At 38.2% G+C, this 21,545-nt stretch overlaps 1 protein-coding gene across 3 annotated transcripts in view; it reads right to left on the bottom strand.

Annotated features, from left to right (window-relative positions):
• Window positions 1–21,545, bottom strand: part of Dnaaf9 (dynein axonemal assembly factor 9) — a 152,484-nt gene that overhangs the window by 34,382 nt on the left and 96,557 nt on the right. For all 3 annotated transcript variants that reach the window (XM_046433259.2, XM_046433260.2, XM_046433261.2), the window contains 6 exons: window positions 13,318–13,421; window positions 5,829–5,975; window positions 4,444–4,532; window positions 3,926–4,027; window positions 3,533–3,650; window positions 1,144–1,232 (listed from right to left, as the gene is read on the bottom strand). In XM_046433259.2, coding sequence (XP_046289215.1) covers window positions 1,144–1,232; window positions 3,533–3,650; window positions 3,926–4,027; window positions 4,444–4,532; window positions 5,829–5,975; window positions 13,318–13,421 — 649 coding nt within the window. The remainder of the gene's footprint in view (window positions 1–1,143; window positions 1,233–3,532; window positions 3,651–3,925; window positions 4,028–4,443; window positions 4,533–5,828; window positions 5,976–13,317; window positions 13,422–21,545) is intronic.

The following is a 21,545-nucleotide window of genomic DNA, read 5'->3' as shown; positions in this document are numbered from 1 at the left end:
AGAGCCCCAAATTCGGAAGCTACTATCACTGGCACTTTTGACAGGAAAACCCCTGCCACAGGGAAAACAAGTAAGCTCATGATCAATAGACTTCAGAGGTGAGAAAGACCTCTCACCGGGCAGTGATTTTCTGAAGAACCATGCAATAAATGGTTTCAGTACAGCACTTAGTAAAACTCTTGCTAAGAATAAGAAATAGGCAGGTAAAGAATTCAGAATGTTTATAGAATAACAGCACTAGACATGATGAACTGGTTACCCATTAAGTGTTTATTAAACAAGGCCCAATAATTCCCTAGCATTTCTCTAAAACTGTTCTCCTCATTCCCTGCAATTTCTCACACTAAATTCCTAATGCAATTTTAGTTTTCTTAATTCCTTTAAAGCCTCCTGCAGGATTCTTTACTTTGGAGTACACTGACTAGATATTCTGTACCCAGGTCAGTCAAGAAGAGTTGATTAATCATCTGCCAGTCCAGTGAAGTGATGGATGAATAATTTTCCTAGTTTCACCTGAGCCAACATGTCCCAGTTGCACCAGTACTCATGTGGTCCCTCTGTGGTCATGGAAGGTTCACTAATTCTACTAGCTCCCAAGTTCTTATGATCACCATGGCACAGACCGTCCCCCTGCTGATCAGGCACACTCCCATCCCTTTGAATTTGCTCAACCTGCTGCTGTGCTCTTCCCCAGATACCAAATGATTAGCTCCCTTATTTCTTCAGGTCATTGTGGAAATATCACCTTTTCAGTGAGGTCTTCCCTAACCATCCACTCAATTTAAAACTGGAATCCCTCTCCCAGTCTGCACTTCTCTGCTTTATTTTCTCCAAAGCCTTTTACACCAGCTAATATAGACTATTTTCCTTACCTGGTTAAGTGTCTTCCCAAACTAGAATGTAAACTCCATTAGAGTAGAGACTGTCTTCTGTTTTGCTCAGTGATGTATTCCCTACACTTAGATCAGTAGCTGGCATACAGGAAGCACTCAGCATAGTGTGTTAAACAAACAGATGGATGGATGACTACTGTGCCAATACCAGTTGCACCAAAGACCAGTATGAGGTCTAAAGTCACCCCATTACTAGACAGGCCCAGGCATAGAATCCCATTCCCAAAGCAAAGGCAGCAGACATACTAACCTGCCATATTCCTTATGGAGAGTGACCAGAAAAGCACAGAGCTCACTAGCATGACAGCCTGGCAGGCCAGTTACAATGCTGATAATTACCTACATGAAAGAAAAGTCATGTGGGTTTGCAATTCAACCAAGAGGCAGCACTGAGTAAGAAGTTAAGAGAACTGAACTTCTGGAGTCAGGCTCTGTGGGCTTGAACCTCAGCACCACTATTCATCAGCTCTGTGACCTTGGGACAATGACAAAACCTATCTTGTAGGGTTGGGTGTAAGGAGTAACAGAGTTAATTTATTTCAAGTGCTTAGAATAGTGCCTGGCATATAACAAATACCATATACAATGTAGTCTTACTATTCTAATTGCTGTGAAACAGGTTGTGAATATATCAGTTAAAATTTAATGTATTAAAAAGCCAATCTGCTTGAGACCACAAACCTCTTTTGTAAAGCAGACATTCAGGGATAAGATGACTATTTCCAACAATAATACTTCTTACGAAAATAACAGGCAGAAAGGAGGTCTGAGACAAAAGTGCCTTAGGCTACACTGGTGTGACAAACTTGGCAGAGGACAGGAGCTGCCCTGTGGATGTTTCTGCCTGGCTGCCTGTGTCCCTGAGCCACATGGCCTGGCCTGAAACAAAATTCACTGGGCATGGGGAAGCACTTCTGATTCCTAAGGAAAAGAGAAGCCAGCTGGATTGTCCTCACCACATTACGTGGCCACAAAAAACAGGCCCCTCTTGGGCTGGGGATATAGCTCAGTTGGTAGAGTGCTTGCCTTGCATGCACAAGGCCCTGGGTTCAATCCTCAGCACCACACACACACACACACACACAAAAGAAAAAACAGGCCCCTCTTTAGGTAGATACTATAAAGCCATTTAAGAAATTCACTGAGACTGGGTGTGATGGTACATGCCCATATTCCCAGGTATTTGAGGCTAAGGCAGGAGGATTTGCAAGTTCAAGGCCAGCACAAGCAATTTCTTGAGACCCTGTATCAAAATAAAATATAAAAAAGTCCGAGGATTTAGTTCAGTGGCAAAGCACTTGCTTAGCTTGTGTAAAGCTCTGTGTTTAATCCTCAGTACCAAAAAAAAAAATTTTTTTTTCATTGAAAAAGAAGGGGTCAAGCAGGAACCAGGCAACTACTGAATGATGTCTATGCAAATGACAGAGCATAGCAAAGACCTCAATAAGTACGTATTTTGTTTTATTTTACAATAGGCAAGACTCTTTGAGACAGGCCTAGTCACAGGTAACATAGACTCAAGCTAATCCCTGTGGCCCTTACTATCCAAGCTGACCACATCAGCACAAAGATGGCTAGGGATCCCTCTTTTTTTGTGTGTAGGAACCCAGAGCTTTCCCTCCTCCCCTCTAACCAGGGCCTTGTACACTGTAATCCTTATTGCCCCTGTGCAGTACTCCACATCGACATTTTGTTTATCCTTCTCCATTCAGCTTTCCCCATATCAGTTCCTACTCCTCACTCTGCCCAGGTCTTAGCCCTTCATATCACAGTACATATGTACAAAGGCAGACACTTTCTAACTTTTTTTTTGTTGTACTGGGGATGGAACCTAGAGGCCCTCTACCACTGACCTACACCTCTAGCCCTTTTTACTTAATTTTGAGGCATGATCTTGCTAAGTTCCCAAAGCTGGCCTTGAACTAGTAATCTTCCTGCCTCAGTCTCTGGAGTCTCTGGGATCACAGGTTTGTGCCACCACATCCAACTTGATAGCACTTTTTTAAATAAAATATAAGAAGCATTTTCAAACATTTTATACTTTCATCTAAGGGAAACAAATGATGCTTCTAATGGTTTAGTGATTCTATTTCCTTTTGCAGCTGATTTGCACAGAAACGAATGCCCTCTTTGAGTCTATTATAACATATGTCTCCTGAAGGAACAAACGGACAGTGGGAGGAGGTCAAGAGGAGAGAAGTGTGAGGTAAGAGTAGTTAAAATCCACTCTGTGGAGACAATGTTTATAGAGTATCATCTTACTCTGGTGATTCCACCCAGGCCCAAATAACATGGGCACTCTAACCCTTATTATGTGCAACAGATCCACTGCTAAGTAAGTCCTTTGCACAACCAGAAAGAGCTGAGAGCACTGAATGAAAGTTTTAAAAGACCTGGAAAAGCAAAGGGAGGGCATGGCAAGATGCCAGGATTTATCACTGTCATGAGACTTGGCCTGACACAGTCATTGTATAGAGCAGGTTTCATGTATATTATTACATCAGTATCCAAGGAGGTAGAGCGTTTTATAAAAGGGACTCCACCTGAGCTCCTTTTGTTAACTGACAAAAAAGACCCAAGGGCAGGCTTTAAGGATTATCCTCCTGTGAATTCCCAGCATATTTGGTGAGCTTCTCTACCTTGTCATTTTCTGCTCTGTGAGGAGGGCTGATTTCAGCTTGCTGCAGCAGGATCGGAAGATGGATCCTCATCACAGGCTCCCGACTAATGCTGCTGACAGCGAAATGCTGAAGAAACCTGGAAAAACAAAGACAGTGCTAACATGTCACCATCACCAGCCTTGCCTGATCTGCCCACTCACAACAACTTCTTACTGAACTGCTAAAAAATAAGCCTTAGAGAAATTCTCTCTAGAGAATAAAATTGTATATGGTGCATCACTATTACCTTTTTACAAGGATCCCTAAGAAACTATGGAGAAAAGGGGGGTTTTAGAAAGGACCAACCCTGAGGTTTCTGACATTTCAAAGGCTAGAACATTAAACATCTAAAATCAGACACCCAAAGCTCACCAGTCCAGCTCTGGGAGTTTAGCTGAGAGCAGCTTTGAAGAACTCCACTTCTCCCCAGCAGGATGGTTCAGGGCACGAAAGAGTTTCTGCGCACTAGAGTGCCTAGAATACCAAAAGATCACAGATTAGAATTCCACTTCCATACAGCATGCATACTTTACACAACTGGTTCTGAGGCAGGCTTTCAAGCCAAATCCCATGACAGAGTCAATGCTTCCAAAATAAGCATCTCACTGACTTAAAATGTGGTATGAGTGCATGACGACTGGCATGCCCACAGACGATGAATGGTCTGAAAGCCCTTGACAGTAGTATCAGTTTCTGATTCTTAGTAGATTTCATTTCTCTTGCCTTCTATTTCCCAAGAGCACTAGCTACTTGCAAGTTGGCATCACTGAAATGACTGCTGGCCCTTTCAGAAGCCAAGACCCCTGTGTTACATAATGTAAGTCATCCTACAGAAAGCACACCCACAAAGCTTAGGGAAGCAAGCACAAACACTGAAGGCAGCCACTTACAATTTCTTTTGTTCCACAGATAATCCATCTTCCTGGATCACTTTTAAAGAGAGCCCTGAGTTATCCTGCTGTTGCCAGGGGGAGAAGACCTAAACAAAACAGAATTTGAGCAAAGAATACTTTAAACCCAACAACAGGATATGGAACCCACATGGGGATTTGATGATTGTTGAAAATCTAGACTGTCTGTACAGAGAAAAACCATTTTAACAAACAGGGTTTTGTTGTTGTTGTTGTTGTTGTTGTTGTTTTAAATAAGACCTGAAGCAATTTTGTTCTGTATTTTTCAGAATCAGAACTATCTTTTTGGGTTCTGCTCCTTGAGTATTCTGCTCTTCCAGAGGTCAGGAAGCCTTGAGGAAGGTGCTAGGAAACAGGGGTATGTTCTTTCCTGGAGATAAAGTAGATATCAGTGGTTTAAATAACTTCTGTCTAGAGGCAGAAGAATGGCTGAAGAGAATCTGAAAGGCTGTCTCTAGGTTCCCAGATTGAAAGGGCAACAGCAAGGAGGTAGAAAGTCCAGGAAATAGTTAGGGGGAAGAATAGACTAACTGAAGAAGCCAATCTGCAGCTGAAGTCAGCTCTTGTTCCTCCACATTCTGTGAATCTGTCCTGAGGGAGGGACACTGTCCTCTCACAAGCTGCTGTAATCACACCTTTCCAAGAATCTCCCCCAGTCATGAAGCTGACCATTGGTTTGATTGGCTGCTGCCTGGTCTCTAAGTGGGTCAGATAATTCCTGTGCAATCTGTGCTAAGTACCTACAATTGGCCAGCTGCCAGGTGGGACTATCCACAAGGACAGGGCTATGACCCATAGGGAAGGAGAGCCTGGGATAAGGTGGAGAGTTCTAGTTCAATAGGTAGGTCCTATGATTCAATAAAATGGCTGAAAGAAAATAAGTCTAATTAGGATTTAAAGGGGACAAAGCAGCCAAGTGTGGAAGTGCATGCCTATAATCCCAGAAACTTAGGAGGCTGAGGCAGTAGGTTTTCAAGTTTGAGGCCAGCCTCAGGAAATTTAGCAAGACCCAATAAGCAATTTAGCAAGACCTTGTTTCAAAAAATAAAGAGAGATGGGGATGTAAGCTCAGTGGTAAAGCACCCCTATTTCAATCCCCAGGACCAAGAAAAAAGTGGGGGAAGGGAAAAGTAGTTTTTTTTTTTAACTTTAAGTTTTTGCTTGTTTTTTGTTTTAAAGGTTGAAAACCCTTTTACTCAGTTTCCTTTAGGCTCTTACTCCTCACTAGCAAGAGCACCATGCCAGAACCAAAAGAATATATAGAGAAGTTGCCTCTGTGCCAGGCCCTTTCACACCACACCATTAGCTCTGACACACTATCTTACTGTTTAAATTGCTAAGGAAAAAAAATGACGGGATGTTACCTCTGAGTAAAATGCTTGATATATCTTTGATTTGGGGAAAAGAGCAATCATCAGAAAGTTGCTTGATCCATGGAAATGAACTGGGAGATGAGGAAGCAATGAGCTTCTGAAGTTGATAAAAAGGGCAGCCACAACACTGGTAGAGTCCTAAGGAGAAAAAACGTAGCATTAGCAAGAAAACTCATTTTCATGATGCCTGTCCTCAGAACTAAAATCAGAATACACAAGAACAATTTCAGTGCAGTTATTTCACACTGAGTGATTTACTGGGGTTCAATGAACTTTCCAATACAGTTACAGGAGATTGGGCAGCACAGGAATTTTTCTTCCAAAAATAAAAATGTCATCTCAAAATTCCTTCTAAAATATTAATACCTTAATCAGATATATGATTTGCAAATACTGTCTCCCATTCTTTGGTTCTTTTTACTCAAGTGAGTGTCTTTTGATGTGCAAAAGTTTAATTTTGGATAAAGTTTAATTTATATATTATTTCTTTTGCTATTTGTGCTTTCAATGCAGTATCTAAGAAATAACTGACAAACCCAATGTCATGAAGCTTTTCCTTTATGTTTTTTGAAAAAATGCTCACCATCTCTAGCAGTCAGAGAAATGCAAATCAAAACCACCCTAAGATACCATCTCACTCCAGTAAGATTGGCAGCCATCATGAAGTCAAACAACAAGAAGTGCTGGCGAGGATGTGGGGAAAAGGGTACACTTGTACATTGCTGGTGGGACTGCAAATTGGTGCAGCCAATTTGGAAAGCAGTATGGAGATTTCTTGGAAAGCTGGGAATGGAGCCACAATTTGACCCAGCTATTCCCCTTCTTGGTCTATTCCCTAAAGACCTAAAAAGAGCATGCTACAGGGACACTGCTACAACGATGTTCATAGCAGCTCAATTCACAATAGCAAGACTTTGGAACCAACCCAGATGCCCTTCAATAGACGAATGGATTAAAAAAATGTGGCATTTATACACAATGGAGTATTACTCTGCATTAAAAAATGACAAAATCATAGAATTTGCAGGGAAATGGATGGCACTAGAGCAGATTATGCTAAGTGAAGCTAGCCAATCCCTAAAAAGCAAATGCCAAATGTCTCCTTTGATATAAGGAGAGTAACTAAGAACAGAGTAGGGACGAAGAGCATGAGAAGAAGATTAACATTAAACAGAGATGAGAGGTGGGAGGGAAAGGGAGAGAAAAGGGAAATTGCATGGAAATGGAAGGAGACCCTCAGGGTTATACAAAAGAACATACAAGAGGGAATGAGGGGAAAGGGAAAAATAATACAAGGGGGAGAAATGAAGGTCAATAGGGGGGGTAGAGAGAGAAGAAGGGTGGGGAGGGGAGGGGAGGGAGGAGGGGGGATAGTAGAGGATAGGAAAGGCAGCAGAACACAACAGACACTAGTATGGCAATATGTAAATCAATGGATGTGTAATTGATGTGATTCTGCAATCTGTATATGGGCTAAAAATGGGAGTTCATAACTCACTTGAAGCAAAGTGTGAAAGATGATATATCAAGAACTATGTAATGTTTTGAACAACCAACAATAAAAAAAAAAAAAAAAAAACAGTTAATCATTTTGCTTTTATATTTAGATTTTTTAATTCATTTTTAATACTTTTTGTTATATATGACAGCAGAATGCATTATAATTCATATTACACATATACAGCACAAATTTTCACATCTCTGGTTGTACACAAAGCAGAGTCACACCATTCGTGTCTTCATACATGTACTTAGGGTAACGATGTCCATCTCATTCCACCATCCTTCCTACTCTCAGGCCTCCTCCCTTCCCCTCCCTCTCCTTAGATTTTTTTATTCATTTTGAGTTAATTTTTCTACTGTGGTTGAAGGTAGGGTCCAACTTAATTTGCATGGGATATCCAGTTTTCCTAGCACCATTTCTTGAAAGACTGTGTTTTCCTCACTGAATGGTTTTGGCATCCTTATCAAAAATCATTTGATCACGCACTTGAATCAAAGTGTGAAATATGATATATCAAGAAATTTGTAATGTTTTGAACAACCAACAATAAAAAATTAAAAAAAAAAGAAATTAAAGGCATTCAACGGAAAAAAAAATCATTTGATCATAAATGCAAGAGTTTATTTCTGGCTCTCTATTCTATTTTGCTGGTCTATACATCTGACTTTATGTCAGTACTATACTGTTAGGTTACTGAAACTTTGTTTTAAGTTTTGAAATCAGAAAGTTAGAGAGCTCCAAGTTTGTTTTTCTTTTTCAAGACTGTCTTAGCTAATTGAGGCCCTTTTTAAATTCCATATAAATTTTAGGATGGTTTTTCCTATTTCTGTAAAAATTTATATACTGCAAAAAATGCCACTAGGATTTTGATAGGACTGCACGGAATCTACAAATTGCTTTGGGTAGTAGTGTCATTTTTTTAACTATATTTTTTAAAAAAATACTTATTTTTTAGTTGTAGTTGGACACAATAGCCTTATTTTATGTATTTATTTTTTTATGTGGTGCTGAGTTAATTTTTCTACTGTAGTTGAAAGCACTCTACCACTGAGCCACAACCCCAGTCCCAGTACTGTCATTTTAATAATATTAAATGTTCTGATCCATGAAAATGTATGTCTTTCTATTCATTTAGATTGTCTTTAATTTTTCAGTAATGTTTCATAGTTTTGGGTAAACAAATCTTTTATTTCCTCATTGAAATTTATTCCTAAGTATTTTACTCTTTTTGATGCTACTGTAAATGGAATTGCTGGGGGTGGGGGTGGGGGTTGGTACAGGGGATTGAACTCAGGGGCACTCTACTATTGAACCACATCCCCACATCCCCAGCCCTATTTTGTATTTTATTTAGGGACAGGGTCTCACTGAGTTGCTTAGCACCTTGCTTTTGCTGAGGCTGGCTTGGAACTTGTGATCCTCCTGCCTCAGCCTCTGGAGCCACTAGAATTACAGGTGTGTGCCACTGCACCTGGCTTGGAATTGCTTTCTTTCTTTCTTTCTTTCTTTCTTTTTTTTTTTTTTTTGCAGTTATAGATAGACAGCATGCCTTTATTTGTTCAGTTTTTTATGCGGTGCTAAGGATAGAACCTAGTACCTCACACATGCTAGGTAAGTGCTCTGCCACTGAGCTGCGGCCCCAGCCCTTGGAATTGCTTTCTTAATATCCTTTTCAGATTGCTCATTATTAGGAAGTAGAAATGCAATTAATTTTTGTATGTTGATTTTTTTATCATACAACTTTGGTGAATTATTAGTTTTAGAAGCTTCTTATGTAATGATTAAGGTTTTGCAGATGTGAGGTCATGCCATTTATGAACAGTTATAATGTTACTTATTTTTTTCCAATTTAGATACCTTTTATTTCTTCTTTTTGTCTAATTGCTTCCGCTAGATCTTGCAAAACTGTGTTAGAATAAAAGTGGCAAAAGCAGGCTGACATCCTAATCTTATTCCTGATATTAGAGGGAAAGGGCTTTGTTTTTTGTTTTTAAAGATCAAGTAGTATGTTCATTAAATAAATTTTTGGAAAAAATAGAACAGGGAATGAAGGTTAAAAAATTGATAAAAAGTCTCATCCTTAACCCAACTATAGCTAATATTTTGGCATTTTTTTCTATTTTTGTTTTTTAACTCACTGCCTTATCCTTTTTTAAAAAATACTTTTTAGTTATAGATGGACCTTTATTTCATTTATTTATTTTTATGTGGTACTGAGGATCGAACTCACTGACTCACACATGCTAGGCAAATACTCTTATCACTGAGCCACAGCCCTGGCCCCTGACTTACCCTTTTGATGTGGTAGAAAATCATATTTACAGTTCCACATTATTTTTAAAATTTATTTATTTTTGGTGCTACTGGGAATTGAACCCAAGGGCACTTTACTACTAAGCTATATCCCCATCCTTTCTTAAATTTTTGAGATAAGAGTCTCCCTCAGTTACTGAAGCTGGCCTAGAATTTATAATCCTCCTGCCTCAGCCTCCCAAATCGCTGGGATTACAGGGATCTGCTACCACATCTGGGTCCATATCCTGTTTGCTTTTTTTTTCCCCCCAGTCCTGTGGCTGGAACGCAGGGCCTCGCATGTGCTAGGCAAGCACTCTTAATCACTGAGACACATTCCCAACGTCCCCCTGCCCATATTCTATATTTAAGACTGAACTGACCATTACCATCTACCATACCATCTGTAAAAATTTATATACTATCTATAAACATTTCCAATGATTGTCCTCTATTCTCATCTCAGGCACCCCACCCCCACCCCCTTGGTAGGACATTCATATCGCCTACTCCATTTCTCCTCTGCTAACTGCTTCTCTTATTTACTCTTTGTTTATTTACTATTACATATGATAGCTGTTTCTGATGTGCTTCCCTCTATTGATTAAGAATGCCTCTTAGGAATCAGTGTTTTCGTGTTAAAAAAGATAGAGCTCTTTATAGAAAAGAAAATATTAACTCATTGGTTTTAATCACCAAAGATATTTTTTCCAGTGTTTTTTGCCTTCCAATTCTCTTTTCCAAATATCTTTAGAGTTTTATATTACTAATTAGTCTAAAAATCTTTACAATAAATCCATACAATGGAATACTACTCAAACAAAAGAAGAAAAAAGAAAAAGGAACAAACTATTCATATATATTATAGGAATAAATCTAAAAATCATTCTGAGTAGAAAATGTCAGACTCAAAAGGGTACAGAATACTTGATGATATATCAGCAATGCAAACTAATTTACAGGGATAAAAATTCAGGAGTGCAGGAAGGGCATGAGGAAACCAGAAGTAGGAGGAAGGGCATAAGGAGACTTTGGGGTAAAGAAAATCTTCTTGGGGGCTGGGTCTGAGGCTCAGTGGAGAGCACTTGCCTAGCACCTATGAGGCACTGGGTTCAATCCTTAGCACCACATAAAAAAATAAGCAAATAAAATAAAGGCATGCTGCCTATCTACAACTACAAAAAAACTAAAAATTAAAAAAAAGAAAATTTTCTGTTTTGTGATAATGGTTTGTTTCATGATTGTACATAATTGCTAGACTGTTAGAAGTTTTTTTTTCTTTTTTAAAGTTATAGAAAATAATTAATGTATATAAAAAAGATTTATATATTGACAATGAAAATTTGTTTTCACATTTCTAAATTACATCACATATATAGGTCCAATTTTAAAAACTCTAAAATTACCATAATAAAGCTATGTATTAAGGCAAGTGCAACTGAGAATTTAGTTCTTGGATTATCAGAAAGACCTTAAAACAATTTTTGAATTATATGATTCTCATCATAAAGACCCTAAGCATAAAATTTCAGCTTTATGAATTAATAAGATGAATTTCTAATCACATCTAATTTCAAGACTTCCTTTTGTCATCTCAAGCAAATAATGGAATATGAAATTTCCCTTCATCTGGAAGATATGTTTTTCCTTAAGTAAAAATAAGTACAAAACAACTTTTTCAGGTAACCTATACATTATGTAGTACTTATGTATTTATTTACTGTACTGAGGAATATACCCAAGGGCACTTTCCCACTAAACTACATCCCCAGCCCTTTTTCAATTTATTTTTTTGAGATAGGACAAATTTCTCAGGCTGGCCTCAAACTTATGATCCTCCTGCCTCAGCCTCCCAAGCCACTGGGATTACAGGAATGCCCTACCATACCTAGCCTGTAGTAATTTATGACTAATGACTAAATGACCTTATTTTGTGATCTAACAATTTCCAACAACAATTCACCCCTATTGAAGTTCCTTCTGAGACTACAGTGGGGAAAATTCTCACCTAGAGTTACCTAGATAAGAGCAGAGTTAGCTAATAGGTTGGATTTTTAGTTCTTCTAGTGGTTAAGAATGTAGAATGAGACTTATCTGAGGTGGTAATGAAGCAAACCACAACTTAAACCTTCAGTTTTAAAAGATTTGTTTTATCTCAAGTTTGCTAACCTCTCAGAGCTGCTTCTCTCTGTCAAGTCTTGTTAATGCCTACCTCATAGGATTGTTTTAAGGACTTAACAAGATACATCATGTACAGTATTTGGTATAAAGTAACACTTAACCAGTATTTTACGGTAGAGTGGCTAGAACTTATATATAAAATGTTAATCTTATTGTCCTTTTCACTTTATTATTAGTAATATGGACAGAAGATTGTTTTCTCAATGTTAGTTTAACATTTTACATGAGCTACCTCTAAATGCCCAACTGTCAGAGCTGTCAATGGACATCATTAACTGTATTTAAAGAACACTTCAATGAATTAAATCATGTTTTAAATTAAAAATCATTAAGTGATCAATTTTTTTTTTTTTTGTGTGTGTGTGTGTGAGTGATACTGGGCGTGTGTGTGTGTGTGTGTGTGTGTGATACTGGGGATTGAACCCAGGGCCTTGGGCATGAGAAGCCCTCTACCAACTGAGCTATATCCCCAGGCCCAAGTGAGCAATTTTGAGAAACATTTTTTCTTGAGAATTTCTTTCTTGCTTGCTTTATTTCTTTCTTTTATAAGCACTGGGGATTTAACCTAAGGGTGCTTTACCACTGAGCTACATCCCCAGTCCTATTTATTTCTTATTTTGAGACAGGATCTTGCTAAGTTGCAGAGGCTGGCCTTGAACTTGCAATTCTCCTGCTCGATGTTCTAAATTGCTGGGATTACAGGAGTGAACCACCCTACCAGCTCTTCAGAATTTCTTACATCATTTCTAAGTTTTGTTTTTTTTTTAAAGAGAGAGAATTTTAATATTTATTTTTTAGTTTTTGGCGGACAGAACATCTTTGTTTTGTATGTGGTGTTGAGGATCGAACCCGGGCCGCACGCATGCCAGGCGAGCGCACTACCGCTTGAGCCACATCCCTAGCCCCAAAGATAGGATTTGTGGGTTTTTTTATTATTATTATTTTAATTTTTTAGTTCTTGGTGGACACAACATCTTTATTTGTATGTGGTGCTGAGGATCGAACCCGGGCCACACGCATGCCAGGCGAGCACACTACTGCTTGAGCCACATCCCAGCCCAACCATTTTTCTTTTTTGACCCACTTATAATTCTTTACTGTGGCTAAGGGGTGGAGCCTTATCAATGTCACAAAGATTCTTTCCAGTTCTAAATTGGGTGAGCCTTTGTGTCCTTATGCTGGAGGCCATTTGCAAGGAGCTACTGGAGGTCTTTTCGGCTTGCTTTCTAAGCCTTTTTGGGATGAGTGAATGGGCACAGGTACTTCTAACCTGGAAGCCCTTACTAGCCTTTAATAGAGAAATGAGGTTGACAAAGATCACAAGCATTGTGACAGTGTAAAGACCTTTTCTCAACCTCACTGCCAGCCTGCTTCAATGGCCATGCTGGTTTCTGACATCCTACCCCTCAGGAGATGAGGAAGACAGGAAATTATATTTGATTTTCACCTCAGAAGTGTGGGTGATTTCTGATTGCCAAAGACATGAACTTGTAAAACACCTACCCCATCATAGAAGGAAAGGGAATTCATGTGATCCTTGGAAATGATGATACTTCCATGATGACGGTGAGAAAACAGAAGGCCACTAGAGAAGAAATGCAAGTTTCCTGGAAGAAAAAGAGGATTGGTCAGAGCTGTAGAGCTGGGTCCTGTGGACCAGAATCCAATATTCTTCTTACAGGTACTAGGGCACACCACACAAGAGACCAGTATTAGTAGCACTTATGTTCTTAGTTTGTATGGTGAGTGCTATGCTCTGGAAAAGCCAAAGTAATCTCAGAGAAATTAAGCCATTGCCATATGTCTTTGCATAAAAATTAGAAAAACAGCAAGTGTATAAACTATCAGCCTTGGGGAGGGGCAAAATTCACATGCCCTTACAGGTGCTTTCCAAGGAAATACTCTAAGACTTTGGTTCTGTCTGCTCCATTACTGAGTTTATAGATTCTCTTTTCTTTTGCCTTGGCAGAAGCTGGATCAGCTCTAAAGAGATCACATTCCTTACTAATGGCTCAAGAAGAAACACTGGGATTTCAGTTGAAGGGTCTCAGTTTGTGATGTGTCCAGAAAAAGAATATTTGGATTAGGCAATAAATGGCTTCTACAGACACTGGGTGCCCGCTGTTCTGATGTTCTCTCTCTCCCCGCCATCTATTTATCTTACACACGCACGCGTGTGTGCATGTACGCAAAAGACAAGTGACAGCTAGGCATTGAATATGAGTTCCTCAGGACAAGGATTCAGATCTAAGAAGGACTGTTGTTTCCTTGGTGGACAGTTACACAGCTCAGTCTATGTCCTAGGAAGCAGACTACAGAAAGGATGGATAACTAAAATGATGAAGATTAAGGTTGGGCCTGGACTTGCTCTGGATCCTCAAAGGAAACAACCAGAGTACCCATTAGACTCTTGAGTGAAGCTGCTCTTGGGAGCTGGTTCAAGTTGGATCCTTTTTGTTCCTATAATAGCCATTCTTTGTAAGTGTTCACATACAAAGATGAATTATATAAGAAACAGTACTGGGATGATAGGTTAGCTAATTTGGTGGGGAGAGAGACAGATTCTTACAGAGATAAGGTAGCTCAAGGCACAGGCTTGAAAATACTGTCACCAATACCTTATTGCCAAGGCAAAGGACTAGAGACAAAGAAGAGAAACTGGTTCCTTGAATTGTAGTTCTAGAAAAGTAGCTCCAAAGTTCTGGAGGTTGCAATGATGAGAAGTGCAAAGGCCAGGAACCGGAGTGCTGCTTCCACCTTGAAGCTATAAGTTCTGAAAGCTTCCTGAGGAGGTGGAGTTCCAGAAGGAAGAAAGAGGTCTAGTAAGTGTGTATTAATGGAGAATGGAGAAAAATGGGAGAGACAGAGGCAGTTTTTAGGTATAGAGGAAGGGATGGAGCCTGACTGAAAAGAAGAAATAGATGTTTAGTCAGAGAGACATACCAACCATTCCATCTGGGGCAGCAGTAGCAGTCAGTGTAATTCAAGGCATCCAGCTTCAAGTCCTGTAACCCTCCCATCTTCCGACAAGTACAGCCTGGATTTCCCTGTGCACTCCCTTGCATGTAGCCTGGAATGAACCCAAGTTCCTCACTGCTGCTTTGGGGTCAGTCTTCTCCAATCTTGATATTCTTGTTCCCTTGGAGACACAATCCCTTTTTTTACTGTCCACATCTACTGCCCTGATCATGCCACAATATTTCCAATAGTTTCTCAAGGTGCTTCCCTTCCAAAGCCAGTATTACCACTCCTTCTGAAAGATCAGAGGAACGTTCAAGCCAAAATGGCCTCACTTTTCTTCTAGGCCAACTCCACAGCACTGAAGAAACACCTGAAAAATTCACCTTCTGATATCTTCAACCCCAGAGCCTACTCTCTGACTCCAGCATCCTATCCTTTTAGCTCTCACAACAACCCATCCTGTGATGCCACTGAACCCTGAGAGTCTACAGTCCTCCTATTTCCCCCTAATTCAGAAATTTCTGACATTCCTCTCATTCACATCAAGGGTTGATTCCCTGGGACAAGGACATACCTTTAATCTCCATTTTGTCAAGGGAAAGGGATGGGAGCAGATTTTATTAGTATTTCCTAAGCACCAAGCATATCACAAACATTATTGTTTTCCTTTTCAGTCCTGAGAAACCCCTGAGAGGTGTGTCGCTTTACTACATTTTGATAGTCAAGAATTCAGAGCAGGGGTCGGGGCTGTAGCTAAGCAGTAGAGCACCTGCCTTGTGATGCACTGAGTTCAATCCTCAGCACCACATAAAAATAAATAAAATAAAGGTATTGTGTCCATCTACAACTAAAAAAATTTTTTTTTAAAAAAGAATTCAGAATATCTGAGATGGGGTTGTAACTCAGTGGTAGAGCACTTGCCTAGCACATTGAGGAACTGGATTTGATCCTCAGCACACATAAAAATAAATAAATAATGGGGCTGGGGTCATAGTTCAGTGGTAAAGTACTTGCCTAATATGTGTGAAGCACAGGGTTCAATTCTCAGCACCGCATATAAATAAATAAAAAGATCCACTGACAACTAAAAAAAATTTTTTTAAATAAATAAAGGTATTCTGTCTATCTACAACTAAAAAAAATTTTTTTAAAGAATTCAGAGCAAGAGATGGTTAATGATTCTTATAGGACTAATGAAGAGACTCATGTTTAGAGAGATTTCCCTAAAAGTCACAGAATTACTTGGTGAGGAAGGCAAAAGCACAGTACCATGCTGGACTCCTCTAATTCCTTCACCACTTTTTTCCTTCATTTTTCTCTTCCCAGAGCCACATGTGGCTAATCTAATGACATGCCTTCCCTGACTCCCCAGCCACAATAATTCTCTCTCTCGGGGCTGGGGATGTGGCTCAAGCGGTGGCGTGCTCGCCTGGCATGCGTGCGGCCCGGGTTTGATCCTCAGCACCACATACAAACAAAGATGTTGTGTCAGCCGAAAACTGAAAAATAAATATTAAAAAAAATTCTCTCTCTCTCCCTCTCTCTCTCACACTCTCTCTTAAAAAAATTCTCTCTCTCTCTCTTTAAAAAAAAATCAGCATATTCTAGTGATGCAGCCACTTCAATGTTTATTGCAGCTCAATTCACAATAGCTAAACTATGAAACCAACCTAGGTGCCCTTCAACAAATGAATGGATAAAGAAAATGTGGTATAAATAAGCAGTGGACTATTACGTAGCCTTTAAGAAGAATAAAATTATGGCAATTATGGTAGATGAATGGAACTGGAGAATATCATGCTAAGGAAAATAAGTCAATCCTAAAGAACCAAAGACCGAATATTTTCTCTGATATGCGGATGCTAGTTCACAACAAGCAGGGATGCCTAGGGAAGAATAGAGGGACTTTGGATTAGACTGAGGGAAGTGAAGGGACGAGAGGGGGGTATGGGGGTAAGAAGGATAGTTGAATGAATCGGACATTATTACCCAATGTGCATAAATGATTACATGACTGGTGTAATTCTACTTCATATACAACCAGAAGAATGAGAAGTTATACTCCATTTAGTATTATGTGTCAAAATGCATTCTACTATCATGTATAACTAATAAGTAATTGGAACAAACAAAAAAATACAATATCTGAGAAGCAAAATACACTAGATAAATTAATGGTATTAGAAAAGGCAAAAGAAAAGACATTAGAATACATTTGGCTCTCCATATCTGTAGATTCAACCAATTTCAGGTGGAAAATATTTGTGGGTTTTTTGTTTTGTTTTAATGCTATGTTAGCTGGGCACGATGGTACATGCCTGCAATCCCAGAGATTTGGGAGACTGAGGCAGGAGGATGGTAAGTTTGAGGCCAGCCTCATCAATTTAGTGAGGTCCTATCTCAAAATAAAACATAAAAAGAGTTGGGGATAAAGTTTAGCAGTAAAGCACCACTGGATTCAACACTCAGTGCCAAAAATAAATAAATAAAAAGCTATGTTTCTACTGAGGTGTTCCATGTAGTTAGGCCTATGATGGTTGCATCTGTACTATGTATGTACAGAATTTATTGTCATTATTTCCTAAACAATACATATTACAATGATTTATATTGTATCCACATGGTATTTTAAGTAATCTAGAAATGATTTAAAGTATAAGTCTATGGAACCAACTTAGATGCCCTTCAACAGATGAATGCATAAAGAAAATGTGGTATATATACACAATGGAATATTACTCAGCCTTAAAGAAGAATGAAATTATGTCATTTGCAGGTAAATGGATAGAGCTGGATAATATCATACTAAGCAAAATAAACCAAACCTAAAAAACCAAAAGCTGAATGTTTGCCCTGATAAGTGGAAGCTAATCAAAAATGGGGGATGGGGAGGGGAGGGAAGAATGAAAGAACTTTGGATTATGCAGAGGGGAGTAAGGGGAGGGGAAGGGGTGAATGGGAATGACAGTGGAGTGAGATGGACATTACTACCCTATATACACATATGATTACAATAGTGGTGTGACTTTACACCATGTTCAGCCAGAGGAATTTGTGAACAATATGTCAAAATGCATTCTACTGTCATGTATACCTAATTAGAACAAATTTAAAAATTTTTCGGGCTGGGGACGTGGCTCAGGTGGTAGCGTGCTCTCCTGACATGCATGCGGCCCGGGTTCGATCCTCAGTGCCACATACAAACAAAGATGTTGTGTCTGCCAAAAACTAAAAAATAAACATTAAAATTCTCTCTCTCTCTCTCTCTCAAGAAAAAAAAAATTTCAAATAAAGTATATGGGAAGATTGTTTAGGTTTTATGCAAATAATATGTGATTTTATATAAGGAACTTCATTGAGTACATGCAGATTTTGATGTTCATGAAGTGGGTAGTGGAGTCTAGAAACAATTCTCCAATACAAAAGAATGATTATGTTTTCAGCAGAGGTTCAATGACTATATGTTAGAGATGCCACAGAGAGGAAAAAAACAATAAATTAGCCTAAGATTTCAAAAACAAAAAAAGAATGATTATACACAAAAGTAGTATAAAAAATAAAATGAAAAAATACTGAAAACAATTGTATTCAGGGAGTTGTGAGACAACTTTGTCTAGCCCAATACACATGTAAATGGAGTAAGAAAAACCACTTAAATAATGTCAGGAAATTTTCAAAATTTGAAGAAAAGTATAAATCCACTGATTCAAGCAACTGGATAAATCCCAAACGGAAGTAAATGAAAAAATCCGCAGTAAGTCACATCAAAATCAAATTGCTGTAGCTTAGTGATAGAGTGCTTATCTAGTGTTCACAAGGCCCTGGGTTCAGTCCCTAATCCCCCTTCCAAAAAAAAGGAAACAAAAATTAAATTGCTTAAATTCATGATATCTTAGAAAAGAAAATCTTAAAAGCCAGACAGTAAAAAGATAAATTTCATGGAAAGGAACAAAGGTAAGAGTGGCAGATTTGTGCTCAAAAACAATACAAGTAAGAAGACAGAAGAGTAAAATAACATCTTTAAAGTATAAAAATTTGAGTTTTTTTTCCTTCTTTATGCCAAAGATTTAAGAAAATTCATAAAACTTCATAGAAGATTCTAAGTTTCTAAGACTAATTCAAGTAGAAATCAAAAATCTAAATAATCCTATATTCATAGAAATTGAATTTGTAAATAAAAATTTTTCCTGAGGGGCTGGCTGGGGATATAGCTCATTGGTAGAGCACTTGCCTCACATGTGAGAAATGAGAAACCCTGGGTTTGATCCCCAGTATCAAGACAAACAAATACATAAAAATTTGAAAAGTCACGTCATCAGTGCTTTATAAGTAAGTATTACCAAAGAGTTAAGGAATAAATAACTCAAATCTCAATTTCACCATAAAGGGATACACACAAAAAAAACCTTAAAAATTTTCCATACAAAAAAGGAAAATTGAAGTTAATACCATTTATGATACAATAATTCTGACAAAATTATTAGCAATTTGACCCTAGCAATACATTAAAAAAAGATCCAATTCTTCTCATGAATACAGAATAGGCTTAATATTAGAAAAATCAAATAATATACATTATTATGTTAATAGATTAAAGGAACAAATTTGAAAATAGAGGGAAAAAACATTTGAAGCTAGGTGTGGTGGCACACATCTATAGTCTCAGTTACTTGGGAGGCTGAGGCTGGAGAAGATTTGTGCTCAGGAGTTCCAGGCCAGCCTGGGAAATATAGTGAGATTATATCTAAGAACACAAATAAAAATAAAACAAATTTAATAAAATTCAAGAAACAGTCATAAGCAGGGCACAGTAGCACATACCTGTAATCCCAAGATTTGAGGAGCTAAGGTAGGATCACAAATTCAAGGCCGGCCTAAGCAACTTGTGAGATCCTGTCTCAAAATATAAAAACAGAGCTGGGGATATAGCTCAGTTGGGAGAGTGCTTGCCTCGCATGCACAAGGCCATGGGTTCAATCCCCAGTACCACAATAAATAAATAAATATATAAATAATCAAAATACATAAAAAAATTAAAAGGCTATAGATGAAGCTTAGTGATAGAGTGCTTGTGTGAGCCCTGGGTTCAATCCCTAGCATACAAACACAAAATAGAAGCAAAAACAAAACAACAACCAAAAAACCCTACAATATCAAAACACACAGGAAAAGCATTCTGTTAGGAACAATACTGTGTTGCCCACTGTCAACACTTTTACTCCCTGGTGTAATGAAATGTGTAATGGTCTGAGTCAGTGAAAGCAAGGTAAGAAATAAAAGTAAAAATCAGAAAAGAAAAAAAGGTCATCTAATTCATAGATTATATGAGTGCCCATATATATAACTCTAAAGAATCTAAATTATTGGGATAAGGAATTGAGAAGTTGGGGGTGTACCTAAATATTATAGCACTTGCCACGCACATGTGTTTTGGGATTAATCTCCAGCACAGAAAAAAAAAAAATTAATGAAGTAAGGAATACAAAGTCAATATACAAATATTGAATGTAGTTGCTCTTATGACCAACAATTCCACAATTTATTATAATCCTAGATATGTAGCAATAAATAAATACATAATAGTAAAACATATAATATATAGTAGCAAGAATGATACAAAATAATGAGAGAATTACAATATTATATTGAAAGATTTAAAATTACATGGATTGGAAAAGCCAGGCTTACTTAATTGATAGGGTGAAAAATATCAATTCTCTCCAAAGTAATCTTTAAATTCCACACAATTTCAGATAAGAAAAAAAAAATTAAACCCATAAGGTTCCCCCTTATGGGATCAAATCCAGAGTCTCCAGCATACTAGGCAAGTACTCTACAACTGAGCAACTCCAACCATTTTCATTTTTTATTTTAAGACAGGGTCTCTCTAAGTTGCTGGGGCTGGCCTCAAACTTGCAATTCTCTTGTCTCAGTTTCCTCAAAAGCTGATATGATAACAGGTATGTGCCACTGCACCTGTCTTCCAATAGGTTTTTTGATCATTTTGAAAAGTCAGTTTGAAAGCGTCAACAGATTTGAGCAAACTGCCAAGAACGGCCAAAGTACTCCTGAAGAAGAAAAACAAAATAGAGCAACTTACAACTAAGTTATAGCCTGAATGTCTGTGTCCCCTCTAAAGTCCATGTTGAAGCCTTAACTCCCAAAGTGATAATATTTGGAGATGGGACTTTTGGAAGGATATTAGGGTTAGATAAGGTCATGAGAATAGGGGATGGTCTGATGGAATTTAAGTGCCCTTATAAGAAGGAACACCAGAGAGCATGCCCTCCTTTCCAAACTTTGGGTATAAAGGAGAAGTCATGTTTGTACACAGTGAGCTGTAGTCACTTGTAAGCTAAGACAAGAGTCCTCAGAATAAAACTTACATTGCTATACCTTGATCTTGGACTACCCATCTTCCAGAATTGTGAGAAATAAATTTGTTATTTAAGCCTCCCAGTCTACAATATTTTGTTATGGCAGTGTCAGCAGACTTAGACACCATATATAAATATATTATAAATCTAAATCTAGACAGAATGGTATTTTCTCAGGGACAAGTTGAATAATGGAACAGAACAGAAATCCTATTAATAGGAGCACACATAAAGTGATCTGATTTATAACAGTTGCTGGCATTGCAGATCAGTGGTAAAAGAATGACTTTTCAACAACTGTTGAAAAGCACTTGTTATCAAGATACTTATAACAAGTGCTTTTCTACATTTACAAAAGAATAAATTCCTATGTCATATCATTTCAAAGATCAA

This window comes from Marmota monax, unplaced genomic scaffold (genome assembly GCF_021218885.2).
Source record: "Marmota monax isolate L192 unplaced genomic scaffold, Marmota_monax_Labrador192_F-V1.1 WCK01_AAM20220418_F8-fsc00014, whole genome shotgun sequence".
Lineage (NCBI taxonomy): Eukaryota > Metazoa > Chordata > Mammalia > Rodentia > Sciuridae > Marmota > Marmota monax.
This window is presented reverse-complemented; position numbering and strand designations above follow the sequence as displayed.